Raw genomic sequence first — 25749 nt, forward strand, 5'->3', positions numbered from 1 at the left:
TGTTCTCTCATAAGGTGTTCACAAGGATGGCTTAAATTATTGGCTGTTTTCAAATTGCAGTTAACTTGAAATGTACAGTGAATACATGCATTTGAAACTGTTTTCTAGTGCAAAGTACTCAACTGGCTGTAAAAAAATAAAGTACAGGAAGATGTTGGAAGTGGGGTGTGAACCCATTTTTCTACAAATGAAAAGGATGTACACTTTAGTTTAAACTGCTTCTCCCAGCAAGGGATCAATTCTAAGCCTCAGTCCAGCTGATACAAAGACACAGAAATGCAGCTGTGTCTTCACATGCTGGATCCAGCTGCCACAGAGCTTCTGTGCCATTCAGTAACTTCCTGTGGGTTATGGGTTCAGGGACACACCTGGAGAAAGATGCTGGAATTACATACTTGTGGACAGTCTTTTGGGTTGTTCATAACTTGGCATGAGCCCACAGTGTGCTCTGACAGCCCAGAAGGCCAACAGCATCCTGAGCTACATCAAAAGAGGAGTGGCCAGCAGGTGGAGGGAAGTGATTCTGCCCTTCTGCCCACGTGGAGCACTGCATTAACCTCTGGGATCCTCAGTGCAGGAAAGATGTGGACTTCCTGGGGTCTAAAGGATCTAGGTGATCCAAGGGATGGAGCACCTCTCCTATGAAGACAGGTTGAAAGAGTTGGGATTGTTCAGCCTGGGAAAGAAAAGGTTCTGGGAAGACCTCATTGTGGCCTTCCAGTATCTGAAGGGAACTTATAAAAAAGAGGGAGAGATATGTTTTCAATGGATAGATAGTGATAGGATAAGGGGGAATTATCTTAAACTAAAAGAGATTTAGATTAGATGTAGTGAGGCACTGGAACAGGTTGCCCAGAGATGCTGTGGGTGACCCATTCCTGGAAGTGTTCAAGGCCAGGTTGGATGAGGCTCTCAGCAACCTGGTCTAGTGGAAGGTGTCCCTGCCCATGGCAGGAGGAGTGGAACAAGATGATGATTCTAATGATAACTAATTCTGTATTCAGCTAAACTTACAGAACCAAACAAGATGTGCCTGCCTTGGGATCAGAACATTGCTTCTTCCAGCAGTGCCCAGTGGATACTGAGGAAAAACCATGAATTTAAGTAAAACAAGAAAGATTGAAATGCTAGCATTAACACCAGCTAATTATATGGTTCCAGATCTGTAACTGCAAATGCCTATTCCTTTCATCTTAAACTTGTCTACAAGAGCACATACTGACTCTTTTGTTCCACCAATACAATAATTTGCAGTGTCCAGGTGCTAAAATTGCCTAATGTGAATCTGAAGACTACCATATTCATGTGTATTTGAAAAGCATACCATTAGTAATTCGGCTCATAAAAACAGATACTGGAAGAGTAGGGAGTGAGACCAAAAAATAAACAAAATAAAACTTTTAAGTGTCTTGGAAAATAAGAGAACAAACATAAACACAAGAAGCAAAAAGGATCCATAGATGGCAATATTTTTATTTTAGAAAGGCTGAGGGAAAGTTCATGGTCCTCAGATGTAGCTGTAACTGATGAGAAGGCTTACCCATTCTGAAAAGAGAGTAAAAGAGAACAATACCATCAGGTTCCTGGAGGATTTCTTTGCAGCGAGGATATGTTCATCAAATGCTTTCAAAACAAAACAAAATGTAAAATAGTTAGTCTGAGAAAAGCTGTAAGCACTAATGCCATTAATCAACTAAAGTAGAAACATAACATGAAATTATATTATGGAAATAATTTTTATCACGATGAACAGGACAGGATGATGCAAGTGCATGCAAACCTGCCTTTAGGGATCCTGCTGCAAAACAATTCAATTATTCAATGAGGGGAAAACACAGTTACTTTCTATAAAAAGTAGGGAAGGTGCTTCTACCTCCAGCCCAAGTACAAGTAATACTGACATGATAGAAGAAACTGAGTCTTTACCACTGGTACTGACAGTAGAAGCAAAGGACCTGGGTATATTAGTGCATCACCAATAATAAGCCAGCAAAATTTTGAATCTCTGAAAAAAAAAAAAATAGGCAAATATATACAAATGAGCCTCAGGTAGACATGTCTAACAGAGATATGAAGGCATTGATATTATTGTCTAATGCACAAGGGGGAATTCACTGGAAATACCATACTTACAGAATCAGCACCTTTCAAGGAAAATAAATGTAAGGTAGAGCAGCCACAGAAAAGGAGGGGAAGCGAGAAGGCTTCTTTCACCTAATAAAATATTGAAAGAGGTGACTGCAATTTACAAATAGATGTTGAGCAAATACCTGTTGCAGCTGGATCTGGGAAATATAGGTGACAGCATTGACAGCACAGAGCAACTAACTAGGAAGGTTCAGCAATGACATTCCAAACTAGAAAAAGAATTGAAAATCTTTTGAGTCAGTTTATGAACCAGAGTAAACAACATGGCCTCTGAAAACTACAGAGGATTGGCCCTGGAGCTCAAGAGCCTCTTTTCAGTTGGCTGTTCTGTACAAATACTCTGTAGTAGTGTTAGGGGAAGCAGTAACACAAGATTTTATTGGTTCTAAAACCAAAAATTGTTTTGCTAAGAGCAGTTCATCACAACCTCCTTTTAGCTCTTTCCCACATATTCCCACTTTTTCCTGTATGGTTCTCTGCTGATAACTGTTTCTATTGTCTCCTCTGCGAGATATCTTTGCTGCCTGTTTGCCATGTCCCTGCTCCCTGTGACACACAGCCAGGCTGCTCTGTGTCATTCTCCTTTGGTCATGTGACATTATTCCTGCAGGAGGTGCCAGCTCTAACCCAAACAGGTCTGATGGCTTCTAGATTTGAGAGCATCTTCTCTTCTCCCCTTTTCAGGGGTCAGCCTGTTCTTTTTCTGTTTTCGCAGATGTTTACTGTCATACCTAAAAATGCACTGCTGGTCTGTAGCAGTCACTAATGCTGGTTTTGGCATGCCTGAAGCTTCTTTGGGAGTGCTCCTGGCCATATTTTATGGCCTGTTGGCTCTTAGGCAGGTGCTTTACTTGGCCGCTAGTGAGGGAGCACATGTTGTGGCACCAGTGGAACTTTCCGAGGACCTGGAAGAATCTCTTGATGAGAGGTTGCAGTGAAACCGTACATGATCCATCTATACCTGGTGCATTAAATGTACCTGAGACCATTCTCTGGCTCTTATGCCAGCTGCTACAGAATGTAATGAAGCCCAGCAATTAACATTTTCTATTCTTCCAAAAAAATGGCCACATGCCCACAGGCAGTGGCTCTGGAAATGGTATGTTCTAGCTCCCAAACTGTGCCTGGGAATTGTTCTGGGCAGTATCAGTCAATCTGAGCCAAAGATGTGCCAAGGATCATTTCACCAGTTTAATGCTACAATAGTTGTGGTCCAGAGCTCAGGTTCATTCGCTGACATTAATCAGCCTGCTACTGACTAGAACTACTGAATATATGTGGGGAGGCTGGTTTCTGACGTACATTCATACCTACAAGATGTCTACAAAGATGTCACAAGGCACAGGAAGCTCTCTGTACCTAAGTGCCCTAGATCCCTCAGGTGAATGGGATACTTCTCTAATCCATACTTGTGGCTGATCCTGTCCTTGCTGCCGCAGAACAATGGTGCTTATCCTCCTCAGACTATTGCTGACAGGCTGCCTTTGGTTACTGAGTGCTGTCTTTTGGTGCAGTAACCCACTCTTGCGATATTATGAATGCTGTGTTCAGTATTTTTTTGCAAACAAAAGTGACCCTCATTCTATCAAAATAAGAGCAGGTATGTCTTCTTATTTGTCCTCTCTCAGCATAAATACTGTGGAGGCATAATATACTTAAGGCTGTTGCTGCTTAACAATTAGTAGCACCTGAAAAGAGCCTTCTGTTTTGACAAGAGTTTTTATTGAGGGCTTGCAAGTGCTCACGGCCCCTTTGAGCACAGTATCACCATGCAGTGCAAAGGATGGGAGCACCTTTTTCTGAAGGACTGAAGCCATGTCTCTGGATAACTCTGCCCTGTGTTCAAGAGTCTTTCCCTCCTTCTGTCCCAGTTCAGTGCCTGTACCTGTAAAAAGACATTTTAGTTGCTAGATTTGCTTATTAGCTTCAAGTCCATTAGGTTCCATAAAAGATTCTAAAATTTTTTATGGCATAGTAGCCAGGCTGTGCCTCTAGAAAAAGGTCTTACATGGGACATGTATAAGCATGTTTTTTCTGAACATTTAGTTGCTTTTCTCACAGCTCCTAAATGTGTGACCTATTACAAATATTTGACAAATACATCTGTTCCTTCTGAATACTTGCTTCATATAAAAAACACCTGTTATCCTGCTGCTTACTCTGTTGAGGGTAAAATGCTTATCAAATACTTTTAGTATCTATTCTGGTACATGTAGCATTATTCTTTGTCATTGATACTACATTTCAATCACTTTTCAGCTAATCTGCCATCAAGTAACAAATAGCTAAGGAGATAAAACCTCTTTTTATCTACCCGGAGCCACCTCTGGCTAGAAACTTGACCCCACAATGACCCTGTGCTAAATTTTTTGCTTAGAAAAAGAAAGTGGTTTGAGGTTGTTTTTCTCTTCCCTCTCTTGTATAACCACAACAAAAAACTCAGTTTAAGGCACTTCATTTCAGTAAGGGAAAACCAACAGAGAGAGAAAACCAACAATCCCTGATTATGTTTGTTTTATATCAGCTTGTATCCCCTGGTGCAAGTCAGAATTAAATCTAGTGCATGTACAAATTTGTTCTCTCATTCCTGCACCAGTACACTCTAGGTAGTAACATATTTTACAGTATTCTGACATATACTTAACTAACTGACCAGCACTAGCATCCTCTTCCACTACCAGCTCTCATTGCTAAATCCCTTGCCCAGAAGGCACCCAAGTCTGTCCTGCCACTTAAGATACATCTTTTCATCACTCTCCCTTGCTGTGTCCATTCCACAAAGTATGTGTTCTCTTCCCTCTTTCTTTATTTAAGAAATTAAGCTTCATTCAAATTAAGCTTCACCATGGATGACCTGTGAAGTAGGTCTGCAGAGACACTGGACCTACTTTACCAGGAGGCAAGTCCTCAGGTGTTACCTCTTAAGAAGGAATATGATGTTTCATCAGGAAATTACTGGAACTAACTTCCTGTGCAGTTGTAATGCTTAGTGTAATTATAGCAGATATTCTCCTGTGAAATAGCTTCCAATAAAAACATGGCATTGACATGAGGATGTGATGTTATTTGCTACTTCATAGGTAAGGCGTAGAGAAAGTATATCACAGGATCTCTGTGTTCAGGTGAGCAACTGAAATAAAGAAAGACTCTTGAAAAAGGGCTTGGTTTCAGGCTCCTGCCTTTTATGGCTTACAATCTGAGTGTTTTATCCTAGGTCACACAAAAATCATCCAGATCTTCTGAATCCCACTCTAGCCACCTCCTTGCTCCAGTCACAGGAGTATTCTTCCTTGCCCAAAAAAGAGTAAATACTGGCCTTGGACAAAAGCCAAACTGGCCCAATAACCAAATTATATAAATACACATTTTCAGAAAGAAGAGGTACAGGGTGTTTGTTTCTGCTTTGCATCCAGCAACTGCTCTGTTTGTGGTTCAGCTGAGCAGGGAGTTCTGGGAGGAGCAGACCCACATGCTGATTGGCTTTTGCTTGAGTCATTCCATTTTGCTAATGCTTTATACCATAAAAGTAATTTCTAACTTCTCCATGAGAAACCTGTGACAGGATTTCATTTCACATAAGGCTGGGAATGAAATTTAAACACTGCCAGATTGTATGGAGTGTTGGACACCATGGCATTGTAGCTTCTGGGGGAAGGGGATGGCTATGTGTTGAGAGATGCAGAGTGGAGAGGCATTGGGTGGGAAGATGGATTGTATTCAGTATAAAACTTGGACTGAGGCTGCTAGGTTTCTGCTGAAAAGATTGCAGGAGAGTAGGTGAAGACTGATAATAAATTTTATCTTCCTACCTTATAGGTTGAGCTCTCCCAGTGAGAGGAAGTGGGAGGTGGCTTGGGGAGGCAAGGGGAGAGATGGATGACATGAGGCTACATTGCAAACCACTTCTATTTATCCACAGCCTACTTCATTACGAAGAAGTGGTACTGGCCAGCAGGGAGAGTGGTTGTGAAGTTTCAAGACAGGTTCCCTGGGCTGTACTGAGGCAAGATGTGAAGCCACTAAGTTACTATCGGGATGACTCTATTCTTAACATCCCAGCATGTGTTCAGCCCCTACATACCACTATCTAAATATAGTCCCTGCTGAAGGACAGATGCTGCCAAGTTGCATCTGACCCCTCCTCTCTTGCATTCTGTTCCTGAAAGCTAGGCTGAATTCCCCAAGACACGTCAACAGTCAGCATGTTCTTTTGTCTGCCTAGGGCTGTACAAGGAAACTTGTACTGTACTGTTAAAGCCTGATCTCAACTCTGGCCTTCCTGGCCCCTCCTAGCACTGAACTTCCTTTCAACACCTTTTCTTATTCCTTTCCTCCTCAGTCATTGCCTTACTCTTTTCCTTTTTTTTTTCTTTTTTTTTTTTCTTTTTTTGTTTTTTTGTTATTTTGTATCAGTTGCCTCTGTCCTTCCCCTTATGTCAGATTGAACATGATCAATGGGAAGAAGCAAAGTAATGAAAGAAAACGTGTTTGTATGTGCATGTACATAGCTACTGCAGACCTAAACCTCTCTGACAAATGCTCTTTTGTTGCTCCAGATCTCCTGCTGAGAGAGCAGGGACATGGACAATTTTCTGAGTAAATGTGTTCCAGTTTTTCACATTGATTTGTATTTCTGGTAGCATAAATCCCTAAGATTCTAAACTGGGATTTCCTAAACCCATCTGAAATCTAAACAGGATATACCTTGACATGAGTATGCCATGGGAGAGTGTGTTCACTGAGGCATGGAATGGAAACTCTAACAGCCAGTTACAAGAGGCTCACAGAATTTTTGGGGCTGCTCACATGAAAGTAGAGGTCAGTCTTTGCCAGTGTGTGCTAGAAGGTCGGACAGTGCAATCCCCAAGGCCAGGTCTGGGGCCAATGCTGACCACTTGTCAGTCTATCAGTGCTGCTTCTCATTTGCACAAGAAAGCTCTCCAGGTATATGTTACAGAAAGCAGAGAGGTTTTCTCTTTGAAACACCACTTTTTCCAACTTTTCCCACCTCTTCAGAACAGCTGTTGGGTGACACCTTCCAAGCTTTCTGCAGCTTAAGCAGAAGCTCCTTGTTAGTGACACTTCATGTGGCTCACTGGGTGCCCAGGAGAGGGCATCTTTTGGACATGGGGAGCAAGTGGCTGATCCTGAGGGCAGCCTGACCTTCAGGATGGGCAGGGAGCCTGGCTTTTGGACTGGGCAGCCACCCTGGCCTGGGGCCTCAAAGGCTCGGTGCTGCCCTCGCTGTACTCGAGATGAGCAGGTTATAGTTTGTCATTAAATTCTCTACAGCACAGAGCTGACACTCATATAAAAACTGGCAGGCTTGTGTTGGTCTCTGTCCAGAGGCTCTGCAGCCTCCATCACACTGTACCCTGCTGTCGTGGCTGTGGATTAAGTCCTGTCCTGTCCTTCTTTCTCTGCACAATCCTCTTCTATGTTTAACCCCTTTGCCTTCCTCCCTGGCAAATGCAGTGGGGTAGGGGTTTGGTGTAAAAATGAAGCTGTGGATAGTTCATTTCCCTCTGATCCCAGGACGCAAATTCATAAACTTCCAGGGAGTGTTTATAAATCTGTGGAAGACTGAGCCAGACACATGCTATTTTCAGACTGTATAGGTCTCTTCCTGCACTGGAAGAGACCTGGTCCTATTTTCCCAGAAAGGAATGGAGACATGGGAAAATTCCTCCCGGATTGTAGAGCTCTGAAGTACCAATAGTTGCTTTAGTGCATGTGCTTTGAAGTCCAGTGAAATTTGAGCACAGACCAAGCCAAACCCAGCATCCTCACTAACCATTAGAAAAAGGCATTGCCTGCTCATGATTATCAGCCCACAATACCTGCTTGAGTCCCACCAGCCTTCTCTGGTATAAAGGTACCTGAAACAGCATCAGGCAGTGTTGGGAGCACAGCCTGATCCTTCCTGCCTGGGAACCCCAAACAAAAGGTTCACAAAGACTTGCAGTACTGAGGAAGTTTACTGCTGTTTTTCTGGCTGGTCACCAGCTTACATCCTTGGTTTCAGTGAGCAGGGAGGAATACCATAGGATGTGAGGAATGCTCTGAGCACTGGCTGACAGGCTTTAACCCCCAGTACCCTCACTTCACAACTGGGAGAAATACTCAGCAAGTATCTTCCCATCCAGTACTTGGCTATGGAGCAGCAATTGGCTTTTTGGGGAATACTGGGAAGCCCTCCTTTAACCTCTTGTAAACCATTACTATTTTCATTAGCTGCTATGTCAGCAAACAGCACTGGAAAATGTGTCTTTACCTTCTCAGTTGACAGCTGCATCTGGAGGAAGTATCAGGAAGCAGCATTTATACTGTAACCGTGGTTCTTCAGCAGTAGTTCATTACAGACCTACACATGCTCATTCCAGGCTTATATTAACAAGGAGGGAGATAAAGGACTAAAATGACAGAGGCTGATGGATGTGGCAGCTGGGATGAGACAGTCCCTATTTTAAGCATGCAGGCAAGATTTGGGGTCACGTTGGAAAGGCTACAGAGTGATAAAGTACCAGTGAGCACAAAAACAACTTGAAGCATAACCCTCCTCTTTCCATCTTCTTCCCCAACACCTCTCAGTCCTGCTGACAGGCCGACCTGGGAGGAGTGTTGCTCTTGTCTGCTCAACACAGGCCGGCAGGGTCAAACCCAAGGCACTCACACACCCCACAGGTGCAGGGGTCCTGGGCTCTAAGACCAGCCAGTCATGCCACGGGACTTCCTTAGGGCTCCAGCTCTCCCATCTCCTGCTCCTCTGCTGCTCCTGCAAGAACAATGACAGGGGAGCAATCCTCCTACATTCACTTCTCTTTCCTGAAGCTGCCATGGGAGTGTGGGCAAAGTAGCTCTATGGTGTTATAGATGAATCTGGTGGCTCAAGCAGCAAGGCTGTGAGATATGGGCAAAGGTACCCTGTTGAGTATTACTTCTCTGCAGGGATCTGACAGTCTGTTCACTGTACCCTCTGTTAAACAGATGTGCACTGATTTGTCTTTCATTTAACTGAAAGATCTGAAGAAATATTCTAGAAGAATCTACAAATAGAATGTAATACTACCTTGGTCCTGACTTGCTCTGACCCACTGATTTTACCTGGCTATTATGTGCAAAATGAGTACATTACGGGTGCTAAGATGTCCTACAAGACTATCCCCACTACTTGCCTATATGGGAGAGGTCTGTGGTTTTTGGCTGAGTGGGCATTTGGTTTTCTTGCTTGCTTATCCTAGCAGAAAGGCTAGGCTGAGTTGGTAAGAAGTTTAACTGATGGATAATTAAAAGAAAGTTAGAGGAAACACTTGGTGCAAGATGGCCATGAGAGGCCAGATCTAGGAGCTTGCCTGGAACCAGTGACTCCAACTCCCTTCTCAGATATAGCAATGCATATCTTGCACAACTCCTGTTAAGGCTAAAGATTTATTCCAAGTTTACACTTGTGTAACAGGACACCATATGGCCTGATGCAGATGTCCAGAAATACACTGACCAAAGCCATTGGAACAGGAATGCTTAACAACAGAATATGCCTCAGAACTGCCACCTCTCCCCAGTGTCAGCTTCCTTGAGTATGGTACTTGCAGAGGCTCTGCCTGAGTCAGGGATCATACCAAGGAAGTACAGTAGGGGCGTGCAGAAGGACACACGGTCATGTGCAGGCATAGTCTGTTCCCTCTCTGAAACACAGACTCCCTAACCAACTTAGGAGACAGGGAACAAGAGGAGAAGAGCATGTAGGTATTCTTGAGTCTTTCATCTGCACTAAAGAACAGGGTTGGTGATCAGGTCAGGCCTATGCTCAGCAAAGTGGTTCTTGGAATTAACAGGAACAGAGGCCAAAAGGCACAGCCAGGGCTCATTCAAGAGGATTAGTGCTCCACTCTGTCAGCACAGTTGTCTTAGGCCTTATTTTATTCTGTGAGGAATGGAGCAATAGAAGGGCCAGCAAGAGACAAACAACTGAACTAAATAGCTTTTGTTCTTCCCTTCATCCTTATCCTCTCTCCTGCTTTTTCAGATTCGAAAGAGAAGCAAAGCGTGCCGTGGAGGCCTGTGGGAAAATGATGTTCTAGTATCTATCAATGGGAAGTCATGTGCTGGCCTGTCCCATGCTAATGCCATGCAGATCATCGATTCCTCCAATGGCATGCTCAACATCCGCGTGAAAAGGTAACCTGCTCCCAAGTGCCGGTGCTGTGACAGTGCAGGGAGTAGGGTGGTTTCATCCAGTACAGCACCTGTCCACATCCAGCAGAAACAAGGCAGGCAGGAAGCCTTTGGTTTCATCATAGTGCAAGATGTACTAGGAGGACTTACCCATGTCCTAACATGTGGACATCTCAGTGTTTTGCCCTGTCTTACAGTGGGCTGTTGTGGTCCAACTGACATCCACAAAGATTAGAGGTGTGTGACTAAGCCCCCTTTATATGGGAAGAAATATCTCTTCTGGTCTCTGGTTCAAGAGAATACTGGAGATCAGGCTAAATTTATGGACAAAAAGTAGTGTCAGTAACGTTCCTCATCCTCTGTGCTAAGTTAACCTGGTGCATCAGTGCCTGCTGGATGCCGCCCAAGCTAAAAATGATTAATCCTATAAATGAAGGCTGCAAAGCTTTGTGAGGTCCTAAGCAGACCACACTACTGCCTAAACAGAAGTTACCCTCAGAAAATCAGGCCCTGGTGAATGGGGCTGGGAGATGTTATCTTCTACAGCCTTGAAAGGACAAGGGAGAGCACTGTGAGCAATAGGGAGGGACAGGCATGCTGGTTGCTGTCATCCATAAAGCAGGAGCAGAGGTGGGCAGCGCTCAGAGAAGGAAAGCCTGAGCATGCAAGATCTTCCCCTTGGCTTCAGAGAAAGTGCCGGTGCCTTCTGATGTGCTCGCTCTATACCCTAGCTGTGATTAAGTGGGATGAGTAAGTTCTATGCAAGGTGTCCAGAATAGCTTCTGCTCCCTTGCCAAGGCCTTATCTCATGCTGTTGAAACCTATCTGCAGCCAGAAGGTGCCTGGGCAAATTCTAATTGGTCAAAATCAGCACACTTTGAATTCGATTTGAAACACACATTTGACTTTGTCACAACAAAGTGAAAAAAGGCAGGCTTCTTGCAGCCCTCTGGATGGAGCCAACTCTGGATGGTTTGGAAATAATGTAATCAGTTGGCCTCATTTGGAGTAGTGGAGAAATCATCAAATGTTTTTTTGATCACATGTCTATTCCCACTTAATCTTTACCTTCCCAGAGAAAACACCAATCATTCCTGTTCAGAAAGGAGAGGTAGCTGGATGGCTCTGGAGTATGTGTATTTCAGAAAAAGAGGAAGGGAGAGACACTGACAGTCTCCCAGGGAGAGACCTGACAGTACAGAACAAGAGAAACTGGCTTACAAGCAGTTACCAGCTTTTCAGTTACCTGGTCAAGTGTTTACAGAAGAGGAGGAACTGTTCTGTTTTGCTTGCAAAATGTTGAGGTTGCTCCCCAGTGAGATTTCATAATGGCAAATAGTATTAAAAAATAAACTGCCAGAGAAATTCTCCCACCCTTAGCTTCCACAAAAGCATTTGATATAAATATAAAATTTTCACAGTTTAGAATTGGGATCCAAGTCATGAGTTCCACAGCTTTACAGAGGCAATGCTGTCTGCCTGGCTTCATGATATGCGTGTTCAGAAAGCAAATATTTAGGACTCCTTTATAACTCTTATAAACCCTGGTGAGTCTGACAAGACAAGGAGCAAGTTCCCAACTCCATCTGTGTGGGCTAGAGTCAAACTGCCATTGAAAACCAGACTCACTCTAGAGGAGAGGGAAGACAGAATGGGCTCTTTTCCTGCCAGCACAGCCAACTCTCCTTACCTCTGGAAGCCAGCAGTAGGGTTGACTGCCCCAGTCTGCCCAGCACCTACTCCAGTCATCCTTCCAGATGTCTTAGAGGTTTGAAATTGCTATGTCTAAGCCAAAGGCAAATGCCACCATGGATTATGGCCAGCATAACTGCATATGGTGGTCAAAACCCAGGTATTGATAATTAGCTTGTGAAGCAGTCCCACAGTGAGCAGGCTAAATATTATAGAGGTCTCCTACCACCGGATACCATAGTCCTATCCCCAAAAAACGCTTGGGCCTTTACATCTTGAGTATTTGCTATTTACTCCCATGTAGAGGTCAGAGGAAACAGGGGGCAGGAAGTCAGAGGACTTCTTGGGAGCTCAGTCTGAACTAAAGTGGTTTGGGGGTGCCAGGATCTGCAGATCTGACAGTCTCAGCTGCAGAAGCAGCTGGAGTGCAGTGGGATAGCTGAGCTCCAGTCATTCTCTGCTGACAAGCCACCAGCTGAAGGGTATATCCTGGGGAATGCTTGCTATGCAGGAATTCATATCTCCAGGAGAAATGCCTGGGGAGCTGATTAAGCTTGGTAGATTTTCACGGTTTTAGGGCATTCTGAATTTTGAGTGTTTAACACCTGGTTTCCATAGAGCTGTGAAGCAGAAAATCAGAATGAGAGCACGTAGGTGATGTCAGGGACAAGTCTGTTCTTGGTGTCTGTACCACCTGAAAAGCATCTTTAACACTGTCCCAATCCATAGCCCTCTCTCACATCAGGGTTTCCTTCCAGTTTAGCTACACAAACCAGACCTCGCTCACCACTTTTCCTTCTCCCCACAGGATAGTTGGTGGGGACCAGACTGGCCCGAGGCTCCAGCATTCCCCTTCTCCAGGGCAGCAGGTGCTCTCTCCATCATCCGTGCTCAGCCCCCCGGCGCAGTTACTGAGCTCTGAAGCATCAGGAGCTCCAGCCACCACACAGCCCTCACAGCCATGGAGGTCACAGAGGCACCTGGAGAGCCTCATGTCCCCACCGGACAGCGAGGCCTACTACGGTGAGACAGACAGCGATGCTGACAATGTGGCGCAGGAGAAGCACCGCAGGGCTCGCAAGAAGAGCCCACGCTCCCCACCTGAGAGCACCACCAGCAGGGCGGACGCACCTCAGGACGAGGTGTCCCTGTCTGAACAGAGCGGCTATGAGAGCATGCCGGAGGCTGCTGCACAGGGGGGAGCAGAGCTGGCCAGCTCCAACAGGGTGGCCAAGAGGGAGATTGTCTGCCTGCCTGGCAGTCGCACAGACACTCCATTCTCAGACAGCGAGGGACAGTTGCGGCCACCGTCAACAGAGGGACGGGAGCCCTCTCCAGAGGCAATGCTCCTGCCCCATGCCACCAAGGCTATCCGCGCGGAACGCCATCTCATCCCCATGGTGGGGCCAGTGGAACATCCGATTGATGAAGACCTAACCACCACGTATACAGAGAAAGCCAAGCAGGCCAGTAAGTCCTCTAAACTGCCATTCACCCGTGCCTTTTCCTTGTGCTGGATTCTCCTTCCAAAAGCCTGATTCCTGTAAATGTCAGGTGGGTTAGTTCCTCTAGCTTACAAAGGACCACTAGTCAAATCAGACCTGCAGAGACCAGAGCTTTCTGCTGCAGCTTTGGCACTGGGGTCTACCTCACCCAAGACATCCTAAGAAACAGATAAGAGAAAGAGTCTGGAGTCAGGGGTCTGGGAGTCACTCACAGAGGCTGCAGCCATTCACCAGATGTGCTCTAGTACTTCTGCATGCTGGAAAAAGGATGGATGTCATTGGTTTCTTCAACACTTTGGGGTTAGAGGACTCAGAAGACATAATGGTGTCAGGAAAGAACTTGGAGGTTAAATTTCCCTGGCTTTCCAGAGATCTTATGGCAGCTTAGTTTTCTCCTTCACTACCTGTGCGTTAAGCACAGAACCCTCATTTCAAGAGGCTCCCAAGGAGCCCTCTCTTCAGTTCAGCTCTCCATGTCAGTGTAGAGTTTCCAGAGGCATGCAGTATTACACAATTAAGGATGATGAGAGATAATTTTCAGACAGCATAGCCGCAAAAGAGACTTCTCAGTAACTGATTTATTTCTCTCACCCTATCCAGCTCAGGGAGGGACTCTTCTATATCAACTTTATCTGCAGGCACTCACTCCAGCAAGGATGCCCATCTCTGGCAGCAGCTGGTTAGTTCAGGTAGAATTTATAATTTTTTAGGTGTTGGCAGTGGAGGGTTGCCAGCAAGGACAGCTGGTAGATCAGCTCTTGAAGCAGGTCCTTGTAGTGCCATCCCTGATAGTCAAGACCTTTCCATGTGGAATAAAGTACTGAAAGATGTAGTGTAGTATATGGGTGATAGACCTGAAGTGACCTTAATTGTAAATATCTTTCCTGGTTTCTGCTACACGTGAAGTATTTCAAGCCCAAACATGAGGGCAGAACAAAACTGATTTCACAGTTTTGATCTATCTAGTAATATTAAAACCAAAGTAACCATACACTTATTTTCATATATGTACCTCAGTGTGTAGTATAACTGACTGCTTTACATTTCTCTGAGCCTGGAGATAAAGTGAGTTTTTAAAAAAGTGACCTTAAAAAACTGACAGAATGGAAAACAAAGACACAGAAAAGTTACTAGACTGTGGACCTGATTTTCTCTGAGCCTGAGAGAATTACAGCCTGTCAGTAATTCTGATCTGTTTCCAAGGGGAAGTTTCTTGGGAGCTCTCTCGCTCAAGGATAATATTTGTAAATCATTTTACTTTCTCAAAACAGTTGTGCATAGCTGCAGATAGTGTGTTTTTCTCTTGTCCCACCAATGGGACAAGAGGTAGTGTTCCCTTAACCAATCATGTTAAACCTGTAACATAAGACCCTATAAAAACTGAAAAATTTAGAAAATAAAAACCCTTTTCTTAACAACTCGTTCTAGTGTGTGCTATGAATCCACACTTCTACATCGTGTCAAACAGTGACAACTAGACTGAATCAGAAAGAAAACACGTGGATTCTAACTTCTGATCCTCTGATTCAAATGCTAGACATTTTACCAAGGACATATAATACTGCAAGGCAATTATTAAACCTCTATTTTCTCTTTTTCTTGGGCCAAATATTGTTTTATCTGTTCTGTGTAAAGAGTTCTATAGAGGTAGCTTTCAAACCTAGGTTCTTCCTTCAGTCCTAGTGCTCCTTACACTGTCAAGAAGGTTGGGTCCCTTATGTCTTGCTCTGCTGGGCAGTGCACCTGATGCCTTGTTCTATTTCTTCCTAGTCTTTAGCTCTCATTTTCCTTAGGACAGGAAAGAAATCAGCAATTTCAGCCTCTCTAAAGATGAAGTTATTTTTTCCCCCTTTGAATAATGTACAAGCATGAGGTGAATGTTGAGAAAGGCATGTTCAGCTGCTCCCTGCCACCTGATAGTCCCAGCAGCAGAGGAGCAATTGCTTTACATCAAGACTTATTTCCATGGACGACATCAGTACAGAGGGATCCCAGAAAAGCTATGTATTTAATTCAGAGCATTTCTGATGGCAAGATAATATCCCATGGCAGGACATGATGCAACAATATTGCCAGCTGGAGTTAGGGTTCCCAGAAGCAGACTGAGGTAATATTTTATTCTCCTATTACTCCTTCACTGCTCACCCTCTTTTTGGTTTATGTTTGGCCATGGGTGTCCTCCTGTAGGAGTTACTATGCCAGGGATGGTAACTCACATCATCTTTTCTTGCATTAGAGATCTTGTCAGTAAATGAGAAGGCAAAATACTACATCCTGATCATGCTGGAGCACAGCAGCCATTAAAACAAAAGTCCAGTTCAACAGCTAGTGAGTGTGAGGGAAGGAAACAAGTAAGGAAGAGGGATGGAAGGAGTTCATTATGTGATGAATAGAGCTAAAGAGCACCCATATAATAAACAGGGGTATAAACACAGGTGGAGGATAGGGGACTGCACTGGCCCCATGGGAGGCTGCTTGCAGAGAAGCTATGGACTAGCATGGGAGGACATGGTAGAGCATCTCTTGCCAGAAAGGTGTAGCCTTTGCAAGGATGTCATTGCTCCAGCTCCTACTGCTGCTCTAGGCTCCCATGGAGACAGCAGCATTTAGAGCTCTGTTCCTCTGCCTTTCCTTAGCAATACCTACAGTACAGTAGCCTACTCAGGGACACAGACACTCCTGGGTTTTGCTAAACAGGAATGTGAAATCATGGTTTAGAAGTTAGGAAGGGTTTTAAAACCTGAGTTAGCTCCAGAAAGTGACTTGGACTATCAGCTGTGAGGGCCTAAGTATCGATATACAGGCAGGAGACATTTAAGGGCCATTGTGAATCCCTAAGCAGATGGCTGCCTTTTGAAGCACTATCTAAATATATTCCCAGTGCACCTACTAACACACCCTCCTTGCCCTGCCACGACCTTCTTCAACTCCCACCACTGCACCATAAGAATGTGAAAAACTGCTTTTTGTTTTGTTGGGACTGTTCCTTGGATGGTTCCTTATTCTTTCTTCCACAGCCTTCCTGTACTGCTTTGTTATGTCGGCTCTGATGTTCACTTCAGTTTTGGGGTATTTCTCTTGTTCTTTGTTTAAATTCATTCTAACATTTCACTGTCATTTTTAAGCTCCAGGGATTGTCTCCCTTTCCCATTTGTCCCTGTACCTCAAGCAAACAGAATTGCAGGTACATTATTTCTAGATGAGTATATAGAAACATCAAACCTCTATTTGAATATGAATAACTGAAACCCCAGAAAAAGATCAAAGATACATAATAATTCTTTTGCACACCACCAAGAGTAACAACTGACATTCTTCACTGCTCTATTGCCCTGCAAGGATTTCAGTAATACTGATACAGCTGTCAGCTCTTGGGTTTTCTGTAGCTTTGTTCTTTATTTCCTATCTCTAGAACTTTTATAGACTTTTGTACTCATTGTGTGTGCTCCAGAGCTTTCTGGATCATAGGTCAATAGATTCAGCTCCCCTGTCTCCCCTTTCCTATATGATTTTCCTTTGTTTCTGATGGTGTTAGAAAATCTGATCTGTGCTGACTCTATATTGTCCTCAAGATCATCAGTGAAATGAGGAACTGCTTTCTGTATTCCCTCACCACCTTCCCCAGTTGTACCAGGATGGGTGATCAGTCTTTATGTTCTGGTTGTTACTGAGGCATTTTCTCTTAATTTTCATCTGATAAACATTTTTCCAGTACGTGTAATTTTTCGCAGAAGCTCCACCAACACCTAGGAAGTACAACTGCTTTCCCTGCTTTTGCTTAGAGGATATAAATCACGTGGTAATTGCTGGAGGTGACGCTGCTGTTTGACACCTGCTTTGCATCACGGCAACACGGGAGCAAATGGAGCCTTCCTTATCTATGCTAAGCGGGGCTTTGACTCCAGGAGCAGAACACAGTGTGGCAGCAAGTACCAACAGCCCAAGATCAGGATGTGGCAGCAGCTGATGGTGCCACCATATGATGTCCTGCATGTCATCAGCTGCTGAGCTATGCTTTTTCTTCCCCAGCAAAGACACAAGGTCTTAGAGCTCATTAGAGAGCCAACAGCCCCTGCAATGAGGTTTGGCCCTCTCTCCTTCCAAAGTTCATGCTCTATTTGTACATTGGTATTGGATCGTTTTTTTCAACCTGTGGGATAAGAACGTATGTCATTCCAATTCTCCACAGGACATGACTCGGATGTGCCTGCTTAAAACCCATTCAAATCAGACTACTGTGAGGCTGTGGGGAGCCACACATCACTCAAATGCAGGGGAACTTGCCCTACAAGTAAAAAACTTGTGTTTTTTCTGTCTGCATCACTACCCAGTGGCTTCTATGCACCCTGGTGTTTTGCTCAGTGGGGTGAGAGAGCAGCCAGCAAACAGGGACTCTGCTATATTATAAATGAACTATCAACCAGTTATGTTTGTGAACAGCCAGTATTTTGCCTAATCTGCAGGAAAAAAAGTATGAATTTGTTTTCTTCCCACTAAAAATGTAAATTGCTCTCCTTAGAGGTGATTAATCCCTGGGGAAACTGGGGATCTTTAGGCCCTCAGCTTGTCATCACTGTAAAGGGCCAAGCACAGTCCCTTCCTGAGATGATTTATGTGCAACTTGCACAGTGAAGAACAAAAGGAAGAGATAGAAAGACAGAAAATACAAATTAAAAAATCTAAATCAGTTTCAGGAGGTTAACAGAAAGCAGGAGCTTGTGGCAGAAAGAATCAGACAACAGTTGTCACAAGTAATTGCAAGTGAGGTTTTTTGGTTCCCCATAGCTTCCAGTGTCCTTCTCTTCTCACCCCACTTTCAGAGGCTTGAGATCCATCTGTAGCCAGGGTTGCTTCTTCTCAGCCACCTGAGGTGCACTGTATTTTCACTCCCATCCTAAATCATCTCACAGGACAAAAGGCTCAGCCTTTCTCACAACTGGAAATAGGATAGACATACCAGGACAGCAGTCTATTCCTAACTTGCTATCACACTGTGTCAATGCAAGAAGTGCTTCAAAATATCTTAATTTAAACTTATCTGCTGGACTATTTTTAGTTCCTAGCATTCAAGAGCCTCTCCATGTATGGTAGAGGAAGGGAGGGAAAACTGGGTGGGGAAATTTCCTCCTCTGCTTTATATGGGCCTGACTGCCTGTGCAGAGTCATCAAAGTTAATACATTCCATATCAGAAAAGGAAATCCTTCTTGTTTAAAGCGGATGTACAGCAGCATCACTTGAAAAGATAGAATGCTTATAAATAAGTGGCCTATTCATTGGCAGGTCATAGAGATTACCTCTTCTCTAAGAGTGACTGCAGTCACATTTCTCTGCAGAGAGGAGGAGTGCAGCAAGCCATCTCTCAGCTTGTTACAACTGGTATAGGCCACAGGGGCTGTGAGCAAGATGAAGTGTCTGAATGGCAGTTTGAAGTTATTGCACCACATTTTCTATTTGGATTTCAGCTTTGACAGTTGTAACTCTAATGATCACAGTTATGTGACTGTTAGACTAACTTACTAGTTTTGTCATTCACTGCAGTCAAGGAGACCAATAGGTTTAGGATAGTAGCCTACAACTACTACATTCTACATGCCTTAAAGTAAAATAGAAAAGCATTCTGCTTAGACCAGGAGATTAAAATTAATTGCCTGAACTATTGATCTTACAGAAGTGTGTTCCTAGTAGTGTGAAGCCATGCTGAATCACCCTTGGCCCTTGCCACTCAATGAGCAGCCAGCCATTCAGAAAACAAGAACAACAGCTTCTATGGTTGAATCACAGATGGAGAGACTGATCTCATTTCAGCATGCATGAAACTGGAAATTACTTCCGCTTGGGAAATCAGTTTCTATACACTGCAGCAGCAGTCTAGTACAACTAGACTGTGTTTGTTTGTTTAACAAAGCAAATGTTATGTGTTTATTTAAGAAACCCCACCTAATAACTGTCATTCATCTTTGAATTCTCTACCACTTGGAAGGCATTTATTAATGTGTGAGATAAACACAGTGAGATAAACACCAGGCATCTAGAGCCTTCTTTCTCCATCTTTAGGCTTGAGTACAACATTTGAACTTATTCCTTCAGTTTATGTCCTTCTATGGAAAGCAGAGGTGATATTTTCAGGCTGATATGTTAACGGGGAAGAAGCCAGATGATAAACTACTGTTGTCTGTCTTGGCTAGTGTGGATGAATTTTTCCCTCCTTTCTTAAGTCATCTCATAAGTGTCACAAGTAATTTGCCATCTTCCTCAGGTATTCTTACTGGAGACCTCCAGCATCATTCCCTCAGGCATCACTCTTATCCAGCATTTTAGTGAGGATATTGTGGGTTGCAGCACTGGAAGTGAGGCTGATAGAGCTCTGCTCTGGTCTACCTTTGTACCTCATTGCAATCCTGCTGCCCCTAATAGAGACACAAATTTAGCTGAACGTGTGTTAGCTCAAGATAAATCTAGCTGCAGATAATATTCTCTGGGAGGAGATAGATCTTTAGCATTTGAAGATGTATGGAGGAAAACTATGGGATCCCTGAAATGAAAAGGTATATACTCTCATTTTTTCTAGTATTTCTACTATATGAGATATCATTTGAAGCATCTTTTTTTAAACTGTCAGTTACTCAGACATTATTTCTATGTTATCATTCTCAGCACAGGGACTCTGACTGTGGGTTACAGTTCCTCAGACATGATCAGAGGACATTCATCATCCTGCTGCTGGTGAAGCAGTGACAGAATTCCCTTTGAAACTGACACTTCCATGGTCTTTGCAGAGTCCCAGTTAGTGACTTCTCAGACTATGTTGTCCCATGTGTTAACACAGCCTGGCCTTGCACATGCACTTCTACTCTGACTTGGGATGTGTAGCTGATGGGGAACAATGTCATTAAACCAAAATGTTGGCAATAGTTCAGATTGCAAAAGTGATTAGAGCAATAATCACACTGAAACATACATTATTATACATACAACCCCTTATAACGTATAACACTGAAACATACATTATACATACAACCCCTTATAACGTATAACCTAAGACTATCTTAACCAAGCCGATAGTTTTAGATTCCAGGTTTTGAGATCTGAGTTGAAAGAAATTGTAATGCAAACAGATAACAGGAATCCCTTTCCCCATAGTATTTCCATCAGTTCTGAAAGAGATATGGGACAAGGTTGCTGACAAAATAGGGACAAGTCTGCTAGGGACAACACTGAAATTGTTTTGAGACAAAGTGATAGTGATGGATAACTGAGAGATTTAAAAGGATGAGGCATAAAAGGACTTTGACAAGGAGTGATTAAACAACAGCCATTAGTTAAGAAAAGTGAGAGAAAATTATAGCTAGGAAGGAGAAAGCTGTCAACCTGGCAAATACTTGTTCTTCAGCTTCACTTAAACTCATCGTAGGAGGGAACATCAGTTTGTTTGGAAATGTGTAAAGCTTTACTTTCATCAGTATCTACCATTTACATTAACTAAGAATCTCACTTTTTGCAGAAAGAAACAGGAGCAGAAACGGGGATGAGTAGATTCAGCATATCTTCATACACTGACTGTAGTGAAAGGACAAGGCTGAGTCAGCTTCTCCGTAGAGGTCAAATATAAGGAATTAATGAAACTTGTATCAGAATGGTCCTCAGTCATTGCCAAGTACCTTGGAATAAGAAGGATCTCAGGGAAAAAGACCAAGAATATACCCTTCTAGTAGACAGGGGCTCTGATGATAAGGAAAAAAATTATTTAGCTCCAGTTAGGTGCATGAAGTTGTTCTTTTGTGCATATTTGCAGAAAACAAAATGAACAGTAAAATCAACATGGACTAATAAAAGTAGAAAGGGTCTTTGACCTGCTCAGTAAGGTAAGACTTCATGGCTTAAGGAATAATATGAATATATTATTATTATATATAATATGATCACAGTTCACAGTTCATATGCCTTCTGTAAGAAGCCTTCCACATGACTTTTCCAATGAGAGAAATATGGATGAGATAGGACTACCATAAGGTGACTGCACAATTGGCTAAGAATAGAACAGAAAACATAACTATTAATGGTTCATGATGTCAGATGAGCTAACTGGCTAAGTTGGTAGTAGTGTTTCACTGGTCTTCTGAGTCTAACAGGACTACCTCTATATTTTCACTCACAGAGCTTTAAACACTAACGTCAATCAAAGGTCCTCTGTTTTATGACTGGCAAGGAGACAGATGATAAAAAATCCCAACCCTCTTCTCTTCTGTCAGTGGATCTTATCCTCTGGCTGCATCTAGACGGGACAAGCAGCATGTGCTGTGGGACACACCACAGCCCCAAAACTGCTGTTATTCAGATCTGGAACCTAGCTGAGACACCTTGCAGATTTTCTCTGGTTTTTCTTCCTAGAGAAACTCAGGTGTGTGGGGGACAAAGGGGAGGGAGGGGGGTTACCTGGACTGAGGAGCTCAAAAGTGTTCCCAGGTACACACCACTATTGTCTTCCTCTCTGCTTTTTCAGATGCTAATTCCTGCTGTTGAAGCTTTGTAAATGTGGTTTGTTTCTCCTGGGTGTTGTACCTAGCAAGCAGTAACAGGAAATAGCAATAGTACCATTTTCATTGCGTGTCCTGGGGATTCAGTGGAGATTGCTGTGTATTAATTGGCAGATGACATAACACATGGAAGGTATACAGTTGTCTCGTGAAAGGCTAGAATTTCTAATGTAGCAGGAGCTTGAATAGTTGCAGGAAAGGACTAAAATCAACTGGTTCATGATACTGTGTGGCAAGTGCTAGAGGACTAATCAAGTCTACGTAGTGAGATGGTAAGCATATACTTGTCTGTAGTACTGGAATAGATGTTGGATAGACTGAAAGACAAAGATGTGATCAATCAGTGGTATCTGCTGTCAGACATGAAGCAATTTTGTAAGCAGCAGAATTAGCAGATCCTGGCATACTTTTAATTTATGTTTTGTATTTGATATCTCATTCTCTCATGTCTAGTAAATGCAAATCTGTATGATGTCTGTCTCACATTCAAAATGAGAAAGCATGTATGTGTGTGTGTGTGTTCTTCAGTTTCTGATGCCTAATTAACACTGCACTCAGGCTTCTCCCTTCCTATGGTGGGGTCTCTCTCCTCTGTTGAGCCTTCTATTTCCTTGTAGGAGCTTTGTATCTTTGTGACTTCAGACTCTTAAATTAGCAAATGAACTCAAAAGCTATTAGCATGAAATGCGTAAGATCAAAAGATGTGCAGCATTGTTCGCATAAACCTTTCATAGGAAATTGTGCTGAAACCACAAAAGACAGATTCACTAGTGCATTCAGCAGGTGCTGTCCTGGCAAAAGAAAGTTCTCCTTTGGGAGAAGACTATGTAGGGAATATTTAGGGCCCAGGTGTGAGTTGTCAGCACAGAAAAACTGGCCATGTGTGCTACCTTATGCACTGAGGACACTTTTCAGCTCAGGAAGAAAGGCAAACTGTCACCCAGATGAGAGAGTTTTCTGAATGAACAAGCTATTTGAGTCTCCAGCAGGATACCATGAGACTAAGATGCTGCAGCCATGAACAGTGATGTCTCTACACCTTCTCTGCCTAACAAGAGCTCTCCAACAGCAGTGTGGCTAAGAATGGTCAAAAATCTACAAAATTACTGGGCATGTTTTTTCCCCTGGGCTGTTTGCTTACCTTCAGAAAAGCCTATTTCTTTCTGTTTTTCCAAAACCAGGAGATTACAGTCGGGCAGTGTCTCACTGGCACACTTAAAGTCACTAGCCATTTAAGAAGAAACACTGGTTTGACAAGTATTTAAACTGTTTAACTTCAGATATATGCTAAAGTGTTGCAGATTTGAGTAGGACTGTAGCATTTCTCAGTAGCATTGTAAATTTGAGCTGAAACCATATCTGTGTTTTATATTATGCACAGGTTATGTGATGGAAGTGTGCAAATATCCAAGAATGACAAATATTTCATATCCCAAGAGTTTTACCTTTACTTTGAAGTGAAAGAATATATACCCCTCTGCTTAACTGCTTGCAATTTAAATACTGATCAAAGCTTTAAAGGTTGAAACTTTCAACAGGGTAATTCTTAGAAGGTCAATATAACCCATCTAAATCTTATTTTGAAAGGATCTCAGGTATGTAAAGTATGAGATGTCTGTAGCCTCTAATGACTTACCGAGATATTTGCAACATTAGCCATGGAAAAATGACTTTGTCTAACATAAATAGCTGGAAGAACAAAATTCGAGGTGACCCCATCTGAAAAAAGCAGTTGACAAGTAGCATTTCGTCAGAGGAACAGGTTCTTTATCTCTGGAAGCAGCAGAGCACCTTATTTTCTATAGTAATGGATTTTCTAGAATTCGATCTCCGTAATAAAATTTATCATTGTTTGTTTCCTAGAGAACATGAACAGTATCTAACCTCATGTAAGCCTGCTTGCTTAGTAGCTTGCCTGGGCATACATTAAAATGCTTTCTTTTAATAGAGCCTGATCTTGAAAATATTAATACTCTTTACACTTCTTTTTACTGTAATTAGTAACAAAAATCATGTCACATGAATGAAATTTTCTTAAGAGGAAAATCTTCATAGGCTTTGCTTAATAGATATTTTTCCATTTTGTGTATTTTTTCCAACAGAATTCAGTGTGTACATGAAATAAGTGCTTTAGAAGTTAACAAAAAGTTTTCTACAGAAATCATTCACCACACCAACAGAATTTATGAGATTTTTATTTTTACTCTTTAATCTATTCCATTTGAATGTTCTTACGAGAGACAGAGCTGTATTTTCATTCCAATGACATGTATCAATATTACAGGATTTCCCCAAAGAGACATATATCCCTATATGTGTAATTATTCATCAAAGAAGAGACTGAACCACATTCATTGTTCTTGCTCTAAGAACCTCTGTATGAGACATGACAGGTCTCTCTACAGCAGTGTTCCCTTGTGGGGGTTGTCTTCTTGGAGTACAGTGATGGCTGCTGGATTTCAGCATGTGTGGTCGGACCTTCATTTTTCCAGATTCTAACATTGGAGATCGTCTGCCAAGGCTACAGAATTGTTAAGGCTGGGGCTGCTGGGTAGGAGAATCATGGGAGAGTGTTCCTTGGCCATGGCTCTGGGTCTCACAGGAGCTATTCCTAGAGTATAGCAAGGAGTGGTAAGACAGGACCTAGCAAAGTGTGAAGTGATGCTGAGCAGCCCACAACTGCAGAGATTTGCAGACTTCCAGCACCATCTATTCTCTTCCCATCCACCACAGTTCTCACTATCAGCATCTCATTTTTCAACACCTCTCAGTCTCCAGTGCTGGATCTCTGAATGGTGCTGCCAAAACACCACTCCCTGGTTTCCAAACACTCCAGCACCCTCTCTGCGCACAGCCATGTTTTCAGTGTAGGTAACAGCCTCTGGTGTTTTAATTCAGCTAAACAACTTCACTGCAGGAATCCAGGATCCTAATGCTCCTCTGTTAAATGTTCCTCAGTCGTGTACACACAGAAATCTGAATCATGACTGGTTCTCCTCAGACATAGAAGAAAACTGATATACACAGGAAAGCCTCTGCTCTCTCTTTTCTTCCTCTTTACCTGAGCTGAATGCTCTCTGAGAGTTTGAGACAAGGAAAGTTATTTTCTTCCTGTGCAGGTTTCTTCTGCCTCTCTATATTGGATATACACACTGCTAGTTTCATCTCTTTGAAGGGCTCTTTGGCACAGAAATGCTAGACATTTAGACATTGGTAACACTAACTTGAAGCTTGCACCTTTCTAAACTGAAACTTGCACCACAGAATTTGTGATAATATATAGTATATTTTCTTATTTAAAATAAAAAAGAGGAGTTTCTCTTTACAGGGAGTACAGGGTTGGGGAAAGAATAAGGGTGTTTAAGTGCCAGGTGACAATGTCCATCACACTGTTCAGTGATGAAGCTATGAAGACAAAAATAGACAAAGTGACCTCATGGCTTTCAGCAGCAATGCCTACGAGACAAAAGAGAGGCTTTAAAAGGCTTGTGGACTGATAGCAAAGACCTTGGACATCTCAGAGTTTTGGTTCTGCTCCAGAAGGGGACTGCTTTGCTCCTCTCTCATTCTCTTTCTGTTTATGGGGAGTTGTGAATTAAACGGGCTTTGTGACATGCCCAGTTCTCCAGGTCTGGACTCTACTTTCTCAAGCTTGGATCAGCCTTATGCAGGTACAAATGTCTTCTTTTCTTTT

General features: G+C 43.0%; 1 protein-coding gene across 1 annotated transcript in view; it reads left to right on the forward strand.

Annotated features, from left to right (window-relative positions):
• Nucleotides 1–25749, forward strand: part of SYNPO2L (synaptopodin 2 like) — a 39410-nt gene that overhangs the window by 3870 nt on the left and 9791 nt on the right. Inside the window, exons 2-3 of the mRNA XM_015633843.3 lie at nucleotides 10175–10326; nucleotides 12824–13485. Of these exons, the coding sequence (XP_015489329.1) occupies nucleotides 10175–10326; nucleotides 12824–13485 (814 nt within the window). The remainder of the gene's footprint in view (nucleotides 1–10174; nucleotides 10327–12823; nucleotides 13486–25749) is intronic.

The sequence above is a fragment of the Parus major genome, chromosome 6, assembly GCF_001522545.3.
Source record: "Parus major isolate Abel chromosome 6, Parus_major1.1, whole genome shotgun sequence".
NCBI lineage: Eukaryota > Metazoa > Chordata > Aves > Passeriformes > Paridae > Parus > Parus major.